At 37.1% G+C, this 12,593-nt stretch overlaps 1 protein-coding gene across 4 annotated transcripts in view; it reads left to right on the plus strand.

Annotated features, from left to right (window-relative positions):
* The first annotated feature begins 783 nt into the window (after positions 1-783).
* plppr2b (phospholipid phosphatase related 2b) overlaps positions 784-12,593 on the plus strand; it is a 48,610-nt gene continuing 36,800 nt past the window's right edge. For 2 of the 4 annotated variants that reach the window (XM_077199650.1, XM_077199649.1), the window contains exons 1-2: positions 784-982; positions 8,651-8,756. In XM_077199650.1, the coding sequence (XP_077055765.1) occupies positions 8,664-8,756 (93 nt within the window). In that variant the 5' untranslated portion in view covers positions 784-982; positions 8,651-8,663. The remainder of the gene's footprint in view (positions 983-8,650; positions 8,757-12,593) is intronic. The other 2 variants (XM_077199651.1, XM_077199648.1) reach the window with 2 other exon arrangements.

A 12,593-nucleotide genomic window follows, 5' to 3' on the forward strand; every position in this document is an offset into this window, starting at 1 on the left:
GCATGGTGCCTGAGTTTCCATGGGAACTGCAAATCTACCTCCCGCCCTACATGTAGACCTTGTGATATTTTTTAACAATGTCATGCAGCAGTACTAGCTCACTAAAAACAGTGGGTTAATCAGAGTCCCCTCCCTCTCTCTGGCTTTTATTATCCTAATAGATTTATTCACAGCTTTTCAGTGAAATCTATTTTGTTTTATCCAGCTATTTAATACTCCCACAGCATATGCAAACACACTGAATTTCACAAACGATGTGTATTTATGTCAAAGATCCTACATAGGTTCTTTAGAGAGAAAAGCTCTATTAACTGATGCTTTATAAGTCACAAAGCTTTGATTGATTAGAATGTTAATGCTATTTTTAACTCCATAGTGACTAGCAACAGTGAAATACTGTACCCTAATGAGTTATTTTTCACTTGATTAAACCAGATAATTTTGAGCACATTTTTTTCCTTTAGGTTATATGACATTTTTCTACCTTTACACCAAAAGCAATTGCAAATTTATTTATTTTTTTCATTTGAAAATTACAGGCACAAAAATGTTCCCTCTTCTCTCCCAGCATCCTTTGTTTGCTTTTTCCTCCTGTTTTTAGCTCCCATTTCATCTATATTTCTCTCTCAGAACCTCATTCAATGATAGACTATTAATGAATTAGCTTGATCTTTGCTCTTGAATGCTGGGAAATCAGTCCAGTTTATTCACATTACATCTCTTAATGTGAAGAGGGGAGGCGCTGATGCCACTGGCAATGTGTGAGTGTGGAGAGAGAGAAACAGTGAAAGGAGGAGAGAAAAGAGAGAGAGAAGTGTGGCAGAATGCCTCTGATGAAGAGACAGCCGTTTACACGCAGAGAGCCGAGTTAAGCAGGTGCTGCTGTTTCATTCACACACTTCTAAAACCACTTGTGTTCACGTCCAGCCGGAATGGCTGTAATATAGCACCTTTACTTCCGTCACTGCTTTTGCCATTAGAGGTAAGCTCTCTCTCTCTCTTTTTCTCACTCTCGCTAATGTGTTTATAATGGTGAATGTGGCCAGGCATTTGGGTGGCTCAATAAGCCGGCTGTAATGGATGCAATGCTTTTGAATGCAAAAGCAGCAGAGGTGGTACTAGATCAAGGCTGTTGCAGGGAGAAACTGTGTTCGGGCTCTGACCCACATCGGGGAGTCGTAGCGCAGTGGCACTGTGTCGCACAGAGAGACTTTGTCTTTTGCTCTGAACAAAAGTGACAGTGATGGAAATCTAAAGTTTTGCACACAAACTGACTGCACGGTGGAATGCATGTGCTTTTGTTTGTGGGTTTTAATAGTGTGTGTGCCTACAAGATAAAGTACACAGGTAAATGTTTGTCTACAGCTACATTTGTGTTATAAGGCAGTTAATACTTTTCAGACTGTATACTTGCACTCTTTTGTCAGGACCTGCAGTATGCAGTGGTGAATACTGCCCAATAGTGCTGCATCGTGTGTGTGTGTGTGTGTGTGTGTGTGTGTGTGTGTGTGTGTGTGTGTGTGTGTGTGTGTGTGTGTGTGTGTGTGTGTGTGTGTGTGTGTGTGTGTGTGTGTGTGTGTGTGTGTGTGTGTGTGTGTGTGTGTAAACCCAAAGCCCTAAAGTAATCATATGTAATCAAAATGCTTCATCCCCCAAATTTTAGTGTCAGCCTCAGAAGACATGCCCACGGTCCGCCCACAGTCGGTTCACTGACCATCTGATCCAAATTGCAGTCAAAACTGACAAGCACTGTCCAAAGCTTCAATGTAGCTAATTCTGCTTTATTTAATTGAATATTAAAAACTTTCACACTTATTAAATTGTTTGCATGCTTTTGTACACCATTAGTGTGCCATAGCTGGATCAGAGAAGTAGGACTTTTTACATATCTGGTTCAATTGCTATACTGAAATAAGTGTATTATCCTTTTTAAATCAAGTAAAATTGCAACTCTGTGCCAATATGTATAACAGGAGCAGGATCTAATTTGGTTTCAATAAAATGTATAATTTCACTGACTTTATTAGCTTGACCTCAAAGCAGTGATGAACTGCTGGCAGTTTGAGCCCTATCATACTCTAGTGATGAAGTTTTACCTAAAAACCTGCCAAAGAGAGAATGTTTTAATTTGTATTGTATGAATGAACAGTTACACTACTGGTCAAAAGTTTAGGGTCGGTAAGATTTCTTAGAAGTCTCTTAGGCTGCATTTATTTTATCAAAAATACTGTCAAAAAAGTTATATTTTTGAAATATATGTTCAGCATCATTACTTAAGTCTTCAGTATCATATGATCCTTTAGAAATCATTCTAATATGCTGATTTGCAAGAAACATTACAACTTAAAATGATCAATGTGTAAGGAAGATTTGTTACTTTTATCATGTGAAGATGATGATCTGTGATGTCAGATCTTCCTTTTTGTTAAACATTTTACAAAACTGTGTGGCCCTTTGGACTGATTCCAAATTCTAGATTCTAAAATCATGTTATTTCAGGGCAATACATCAAGTTTATTTTTTAATTCAGTGAAACTGACAGGACCCGACCCCCAAAGTTTTTTTTTCTTCTTTTTTTCAATGAGCCCTTTTGAGAAAGAAAACATTACTAGATTTGTCAAAGTTTGCCAGGTTAGTGGCATCATTAGTGCCTCCATTTTTTATTTGAACTCATAATGAAGTAAAATATCCAATAGTAGAATTGTATGTTACTCTACATGAGTTTGACTGTGAAATCTGTAATCTGTATTTAAAGGGTTAGTTCATACAAAAATTAAAATTCTGTCATTAATTACTCACACTCATGTCGTTCCAAACCCGTAAGACTTTCTTTCATCTCCGGGACACAAATTAAAATCTTTTTAATAAAAATTGCGAGCTTTCTGTCTCTCTATTGATAGCTACACAATTACCACTTTGACGCTTCAAAAAGTTCATAAAGAGATCGTAAAACTAATCCATATGAAGTGGTTTAGTCCAAATTTTCTGAAGAGACTCGATCACTTTTTATGATGAACAGATTGAATTTAGGCTTTTATTCACATATAAACATTCATCAACTCACACTTCAGTTGTGGTAAACGGAAGCTCAAGCATGTTCACTTGACGTGTGAGAACCAATGAGGTTCATTCTCGTGTTACGCAGCACGTTTGAGCTTCAGCAAGAACCAATGAGGTTCATTCTCATTCATATCTGTGGACGTATCTTGGCCACCATGTACTGTAGAGGATAAAGCAGCCAGTTAGCAGCTGGTACTGACGATTTCTGCACTGTAAGTGACACAGACACCCACATCCCCCCTTTTCTGTGTGCACACAGAGAGCATGAAACATCTGAGCACTGTCATAACATTCATTCTATCACTTCAGATCATACTGGTTGAACAAGGGGCATTTCTGTCTTTGAGTCCTTTGCTAATGTTTGAAATGCAACAGTGCAAAAAGATAGCAGCATATCGCTTGTCATGGATCTGATAAGCATTCAGATCCATTGTAGACGTTCACAGTTACTGCATTTGGTTAACAAACTGTACTGATTACACAGTAGGAGGAACAATATTAGGCCTTTTTACACATAAAAAATTCTTCACTTAGGGTTCACACTTTATTTTTTTATCCTGGTGCTAAAATAATCTGGTTATTTTGTTCCATGATTCACACTGTTCATACTTTACCCCAGCAGTCATTTATCCTGGGAAGTCAGATTTTTAAATTCCACAGTCAATGATGACGCTGGTTGTCAAAAAAGTCTTGCTGGTTAAGCTAGCCATGAAACATGGAAACACTAGCATACCAGAATCGCATGAATCACATAAATCCGCTCTGGTTGTCTCAAGTCTCAAAAAAAAAAAAAAAAAGACAAACAAAAACATAGAAGGAAAACAGGAACTTATGTTGCCACTTTTTGATATTTTTATCTGCTTTCCTCAGATGCTAAACATCTAAATAGTGGAGCCCGTTCTCATCCTTTGGCGTCATACATGTGACGCTTTGTACATTTCGTTGAAATCTTACTCACATGGCATCCTTTAGCATCAATATGAGACGCAGAACCCAAGGCGTCATACAGGTGACGCTCGTCTAAATCCAACGCACATGGCATCGTTTAGCGTGAATATGAGACGCAGATCCCAAGGCGTCATAACCGTACCCTACCCCAGACCTAAACCTACCCATAACAGTGCGTGTTATATTGACGCTAAAGGATGCCATGTGCGTAAGATTTCGATGAAATGTCATATGGTGTCACCTAATGACGCCAAAGGATGACAATGCGTTAAATAGTGTGTGGAAGTTTTTGTTGCTGTACCCAGTACATGAATATTTAAAGATGTAAACACTGAGGCAATTTTTTATAGTGTAGCAAAACTCTTTAGTAGCCGAATGTTTCCTAAATATGTTAAACGATTTGAATCATTTTGCTAACTTCCACTGCATGTTCTCTAACCAATACACTATCCTCCAAAGACATGCAAGCCAACCTGATGTCAGAATAGCCTAGGTTTTTGCGGCTTAGCATTGTCCAGTTAGCTCATGCTGATAGATCGCATAACTACACCATTACGGGAGCAATTAGGGCTTTTCTTCGTTGGCAACCATGTCATGTATTCCGACAAATAGATCACTCCTATTTCATTATATTATTGAAGAGGTTTTATCAGTGCTCTATTTTTGGAAGGCTCTTAAAAGCGTGAAATGGGCTTATATTTATCTGCTGCCTTTCACATCACAGCTCAAACCAGTCACTAGTGAAGGGTTTGGGATCGCCCGCGTTTTTGTGGTTCCATCAACCAATCAGTGTTCTCTTCTCAGCAAATTCAATTTTCTTTTAGTAGTATATAGTCTCCTGCTAAATGACATTCATAGGCTGAAAAATTATTGTTCAAAGTCAAGTTTTAAGCCCAATTAGTGTTACAGAAGACTCTTGCCTTGTTGTCCTGTCCTGTCTTGTTTCTCTTTGTGGTTCTTCCTTCCTGTCCCTTGTGCTCTACTTGTTTGTAAAGTACTTCTTTGCGGTGACCTGAATTTGTCTTTTCCCCTCTCTGTTGCTAAGAGTGAATGTTTTAAAGAGCTCAGAAGTTAGACGTATCATAAGGGGTGCAGTAGACTTCCCTTTGAAGATAGATTTCTTAAGAACTTATACACCTATTCTCCTTTTTCCGGTGCTGTGTGTTTGCTTTAAATGTAGCGTCCCACTTTTCAGTGTGGTGTGAGATTTTATGATGCATGTCAGTGGTCTGTCAGTGTATTGTTAATTGCAAGAGCAGTGTACACTAACACTCATATAAGAACTGAGGTTTTGACGGTTCACTTTCAAGAGTTTCAACAGTAAAAATTCATTACACCTACTCAACAAAATCTAGCTTTTAGGAATAAAGGATTATACAGATGCAGCTGGTCCTCAGGACAAAAACTATAATGCGTTAGTGCCGCTGTCACTTCAGCAGCAAGTCAGCACAGGGCTTCAAACAGAATTTAAGACATGAGAACATGGCAGAAGGGTTTGAAATTGATGTTTGGTTTAACCCAGTTACGATTAGCCCAGCAAACACAGATTGTTCCCCTATTATTACATTGTTAATTATCATGATTTGTACTGTAAAAGACTGTAAAAATGCTAAGGTAAAAACCTGTTAATTGGTTCCCTTGCTCTATTGTGAAAAACTGTAATAGATTTAATGGGGCATTTCATGTAATTTTACAGTAAAATGCTTTTAAATGTACAGATTTTCTAAGTGAAAAAGAATGTGAAGTCATCTTATAATTTATGGTGAAAAAAAATTCACAGAATTCAGAATTAAATGAGGTTATTGTGTTATTTATTCATGCCTGAAATGAGTCGTCAGTAATCCCAGCCTTACTTCCAGCACAAATCTACGCATATTTATAACAAATTTGCATAACGCCATGGTCTTTAATGACAACAATGTCTACTTTGACCATCACTTAAACACTAATTGTATAGCTGAGGTCTGGAAGTGTTTGGCTCGTGTTGTCGACGTGTTTTCTGTGCTGCAAGAGCAAATCCACTTTGCAAGCACTTCCAAAGGATGAGGACTTTGGCTTGAATTGATACGGTAAAACCGACACCATCGCTACTGTTCGTATCAAGTGCTGATGAAGCTAGCAGTAGACCAATCACAACAGACTGGGCCATCTAACCAATCAGAGCAGAGTAGGCTCTTAGAAAGGAGGGGTTTAGAGAGACCGAATACAACATTGATGCCAAAGCATAAACCTTTATATTGATTTAGCAGACTCTTTTATCTAAAGTGACTTAAACATTGTAAGTACTGAAATGCAAAGTTCTGAGATTGTTCAGAGAAGTGCTTACTATAACAGAGTTGCAAGAAGGGAGAAATAGTAAAAAAATTACAAAGAATAGTGAAATAATTATTTAAGAGAACACCATTGTTAGATGTTTTAGGTAGACCAGCACCAAACCAGTATACTGTAAATCAGCCTGGTCCAGCATGGAAATTTGAAAATCGGTTGGCAAAAAAAAAAAAAAATGAATATGAAAAGGTCTGTTTGGGCAACAGATTCCTGCAGAATAAATTGTTTGCTAGAAGTTTTTTTTTTTTTTTTTTTGTGGTAAGTGTAGACTGTCTTTTTAAATTGTTCAAAACTGGACTGCACCAGTAAGAAGCACAAATATCTTGTTCCCTTTTGTACATTTGGTAGTGTTTCAGACCCTAATTGGCACATAAAATCACTTTTGTTTCTTTTCAACTTCAGCCTCAGCATTTTTAGACGATGAATTTTAATGGCTGTGTGTAGATGGTGACGGCTACAAGATGTTTGTGGTGTTGTGTTTGCTGCTAGGCCTGAGGAACACAACGCTAAAGACAGAAGCTAAACCATATGATTTATTCATTTTATTCATTCTTTATTCATCTCTCTCCCCCTCATTATGTAACAATAGTGGAGAAAACATAAAAGTGATCTTGATCATTACAGAGTCTCAGAAGAGAGCTTATATTCATATTGTTGGTATTAATACTAATGCATTCTTTGCTTGGGGCAACATGCATGTGAGTGTGTGTTTGTGACCTATACATCAAACGAAATAATTCTTTGCTCTCTCAAGTGGTGGATTAAGATTATAATCTCAAATTCAGATCCACGTCCTATAGCTCATCTTCTGTTCAGCACAGTGGGAATTCAGTTCTCATTAAATTCCCTGCTGCTAATGAAACAAGCATTTGCTGTGTTGATAATATTCTTTATGCTGCACTGCTAGGATTTCAATTTGAAGATGCAGAGTTGGTGATGGAAAAATTGTCAATGCATAATAGTTTTATGGATAAGCACATGCCATGGTGCCATAGCTCATGGAATATCTGCAATATGTCATACTACAAAAACATGCATCTGGACGCTCTGTAATCTTCAGTATTTATGTCATGCATTATCACAGTACAATAGTCTGATTACTTTTTCCCTCAGAAAAAAAGTCTTATCTTTAATGATGTGATGCCCCAATTTCACATATTTCTAAGAGGATAATATTTTCATGTGTGAAGTGTGAACCATTTAAAATATGTTTGCAATCAGCATTAGCTGACAGCATGCTTTGTCATAGATTTTACCACAGTTTTGCTAAGGTTTTTTTTTTTTTTTAACAAAACTTTGTCATGCTAGGATCTACCTAGTGGCTATAATCAATCCTGACACCCACCAAAGGTTTGAGTAAAATATGAGGTAGGTAAATGCATTCTTATTTAAGTATTTTTTTTTTCTTGTCATATTATTACATTGGGTTATTCTATCAAGATCATTGCATTGTTATTATAAATGTCAGGAGGATAATCATGAACAAAGAAGTGACAAGTAAACAATTGAGGTATAGAGATAAAGACAGAATGTATTTTTGGTATACTGGTGGCACAATGTCTATATTGAAGGAGTGATGCATTGACATGGAGCTTGATATGTTTATTCAATAGAACCGGTTCATATTTGTTCTTGAATTGGACTTCACAGGTTATGCTGTACTGTATGTCTTTTTCCCTCAGTGCGAGAAAGACTAAGGTCTTCGAAATGTCAGAAATGTTTAAATACAAGTTATGTCCACTAATGAATGTGTTAATTCTCATCGATTTCGGGCTCTTGCAGACTCTTCTTTGAGTTCTTCTTTGAGTTCAAACTCAATCTCTCAGGGCAAATGTTAAAGGGATAGTTCACCCAAAAATGTCATCATATTCTCACCCTCAAGTTGGTATAAATTAGGGAAAAAATAAGATATTTTGAAGAATATGTGTAATTAAACGGTTGATGGGCCCCATTGACTTCCATATGGGGAAAAATGCTATGGAAGTCAACTGTTTGGTTACCCATATTTTTCAAAATGTCTTCAAAAGAAAAGAAAGAAATTCATACAGGTTTGGAACAACTTGAGGGTGAGTAAATGATGACAGAATTTTAATTTTTGGGTGAACTATCCCTTTAAAAAAGAAAAAAATCCTATTGGGTATTTTTTGAAGGGAACCAGGGTGAGGCTAACTTCTGGGTTGGCCTACAAAAATATGTCATCACTGCAGCACACTATAGAGATGGTAATATACATGAATTGTGTGCATGAACAATCCAAGTAAATGAGAGGGACTATCTCAATGAAGTTGTCATTTTCTGCCTGTGTATGTTTCAGGTGTCTGACTGACATGCTGAAGACAGGAGAGATGGACAGAAGGATTGTGGGGAGAGGAGGAGTTAAGAGGAGCAAATATATAGTGCCATGCTTCTTGTTAGTAGAGGTGAGTTGTAGACTGGATTAGAGGTTGTTCACTTCTCAATTCATCCTTCCATACGCTTCCATATTCACCATGTGATTGTCATGAATGTTGTGCTCTGCCCTCTAGTGGAACTAAATGGAATCTAAGATTTTAAAATCTTCAAAGGACTAGTACACCCTCTTGGGTTAACTTGTTCAGCATCTCATTTGACATTTTATCTGGTCTTTGTAGCTTATGAAATACCATAGAAACTCTCCAAGTTCACCATGGGAATACTCATGCCTGTGATTATTTAAGGAATAGGCCTTCACCCAAAGATAAAAAGTCATTATTATATTTTAAGACCTTTGTCAGAGTTCTGTATTCCATGGAAACAGTCAACAGAATGCAGATTTGGAGTGACATCTTGACATGCAAGTGAGGAAATATTGGTGGAATTGTAACATTTGGGAGAACTATTTATTTTGTTTGTGTTGCAGAGGGTGGCAACATCTTTAAGTGGTAAAAAACTTGAAAAATGTTTGACATTCCTCTGAAAGAAAGAGGAGAGGTTTTTGTTTTTCCGAACACTCCACCTGAGACGTGCACTGCTATTTTCAATAATCTGCGGAGTGGAAATACATTAAACTGTACCTGAAACTCTGCTCCCCTGACTGGCAGCTCTAATACATACTTCCAGTCGCAAACACATAACAGTCTCACTGTATACCTGACTGCGACGCATGAGTCACTTAACATTAGCATAAACCGTACAGTCATTCTTTGAACTCAGTCACTGTATACTGTCAGTCTGCCAGAACTCCATGACCCTCTTTACTCATCTGTGATGTTCTCTTCCCACATCCCTTTATTCCAGAGTCCTCGCTGCATGGCTCCTGCTGTAGGTCTCAGAGGCATATACCCTCAAAAGTGCTCTTAATTAATCCTGCTAATGAGCAGTGTTAGCGTACACGGCGTCTGATTGCTTCAATCGCCTTAGGCCCTGTGCGAAGGCAAAGTCTGCGTGCCAAAAACATTTTGCATCAGTCTTGCATAGAAATTTGATGGGACTAAGTTTTCACAGGCTATCCAAAGTAAGTGAAAACCTGCCAGCCAAATGTATATATTAATGTAGCCAAAATACACATTTGTGTAAAAACAAAACAAAACAAAATTATATATATATTAATTATATATATAATATTTCTTTTGAAAAAAGACATTTTAGAAAAAATAAATCTTTTTTTCCATCAGTGCAATAAAAGTGAGTGGCATCCACTGTTGTTTTGGACATTCTTCAAAATATCTCACAGAAGCGTATTCAGAATTACTAAATTTACATTTTTGGGTGAACTATCCCTTTAATATTAGCATGACTGACATCATGAACTGCATATGCCCAATTTCAAAAATTATGAACATGACTTAGACTGCATAAAATGACATTTTGTTTTCTTAAGATCTTTTGGATTTCAGTGATTTCAGGCTTTCAGCACAAATGTTTATCCCTGCCTCCATATATATATATATATATATATATATATATATATATATATATATATATATTCTGTAACGTTTTAACCTTTGTTTATGCTAATATATATATATATATATATATATATATATATATGTTTTTTGTTTTTTAAATGCATTTAAGTTGATAACTAGACCACTCATTTAAAATGAGATGAGGTCATTTGACAACAGTGTAGCATACTACGGTTAATAAACAGTGGGGATATACAGTGTATACTAGTGCACAGTATTCCGTAAGCGGTAACGGTGCATTCACGCCATATTATAATTAGCGTAATTCAGAGATTTCAACTTGTAAAAAGCGTTCACATTCTCATAGAGGTCGTAATTACAGCTTGTAAGATGGGAATTTTCTGAGAGCTCCTACTTGTACCACCTGACCGCTGCAATTTAATTTAGGCATTGATAGAGTTGCCATAGAAATGCATAATTGAACAGCTCTGAATAGAGCGTCACGTTTTGTCATCTTTAGACTATGCAGCTAGTGTGACAAACTGAGCCAAAGGCTGGTGTTAACCAGTCCTGAAGAGCCTCCTCAGTGTCTCCAGCACACTTTCATGTAGCAAAGAAGTGCGCTCTGCTGGAACCCAGTCCTTTCTTGTGGCCAATGATCTTTTGTTCTATTTGCATCTCATTATCAGTTGCTTTTGGTAAAATTCTCAGTGGCATTTCTCTTTTCCACTTTCTTTGATGCAGTTCCAGCTCTGTATTGTTCGTGCTTCATCTCAGCACTGTGGGACATATGTTATCTGCACGTTGAAAGCTTGAGGATCTCTCAGCACTGACAAGCTTTATCAATGAGTGCTTGGTGTGGCTTAAAGAACTTTTTGTCCAAGCTCCATGGCAACTAACAGATCTGTTTAATGCCATACAATATGTATAAAATGTCCCTCATATAGACCTTAATCAAACTGCTCTGTGTGGATATAGGCAGAATATTTTATATTCTAATGCAGGGAACTTAATAATCTACTAATTATTGTTTGATCTCTGACTATTTTCTGTGGGGTGAAAACGACAAAATAAATTATATAATATAATTCAATATTAAGCTGAACTTATTTTGAAAAAGCTCACTGTACAAATATATGACTCTGTCAGTCAGAACTAGGCAACTAGCTAAAATCAAATAAGTTTAAGGTTTTATTATTTTATTTTAGTTAATGTTTATTTTATTTCAAATAATAAAAATGTTTATTAATGGTGTAATGTTAAAGGGACATTGTGTAGGAATTTCTCCCATCCAGCGTCGAAATTGTATTTTGCATTCAAACGAATTGTGATCTCCAGCACCTTGCTTTTTCAAATGCGTGTTGCATCTAAGGTAGCTGTTATGTACCAAAAAGCTATGACACGATGTCTTCTAATAGCACTTTGTCAAGTTTTCCTTGTTTTGTTAGGTTTGTTATTTCAAACAAACAGCAACTTGACACAACGAACAAGCGAATGTTACAGTATGAATTACTGACTGACTTGCGGGGCAGTGACAAGCGCCTCTCACTGCTCTGCTCTCCGTTTCTGCTGCTTTCAGTTACGTGACGCTGGCCAAAACGAAAACGCGTTGTGGAAACGCGTAGGCCTAGTACTTTTTGACCCTCTCTGCTATTATAGTTTTTCAAGATGGTGGAATGATATGGAAGCCTTCGTGGACCTACCCGTCACATGTATATAAAGATAAATTCTTCGTTTATGAGGATAAGTCAGATCATTGGCAGAGTTATTTGTACACCATTGAGGACATATTTATGAATAAAAATATTGATTTTAGATAATAAAATACCTAAAAAACTACACATTGTCCCTTTAAGGTCTAGATGATTAAGATGAAGATCCAAAAGGTTACGTAACGTAACAGCGTGTAACGCCGCTTTCACACTGGCAGTTGAAATCAGCTCCGTAATACGCAATACGCACCAACGGACGTCGTATAATTTATACCACTATATCACATTTAGTTCGATGTCTGCCTACAATTTAATTGTATTAACTGCCCTAATAACGTTAGCAAATCATGAAAATAAAAAAATGACATGACAACTTAACTTTTAATAAAATAAATAATGATTTTATAACGATAAGAATTCAGGTTTGTTTATCAGTATCATAGCAACGCTAACTTCCGCTGGGATTGTCGGATAGGAACTCTCCGTAGCTTTTCGCAAGAGTTCAATTTTTTTGAACGCATCCGGATGACCAACGGACACGATTTTCTTCGCACCGCACTCGGTCGGACCCGTTTCGGACCCATTCGCATGCGGTCTGCGAATCTCCATAGGAAATGAATGACTTCCGGTCGTTTCGGAGCCGTATCGGAGCGGATTTCAACTGCCAGTGTGAAGGCGG

This window comes from Siphateles boraxobius, unplaced genomic scaffold (assembly GCF_051911475.1).
Source record: "Siphateles boraxobius isolate OS27281-9 unplaced genomic scaffold, OSU_SipBor_1 41, whole genome shotgun sequence".
Lineage (NCBI taxonomy): Eukaryota > Metazoa > Chordata > Actinopteri > Cypriniformes > Leuciscidae > Siphateles > Siphateles boraxobius.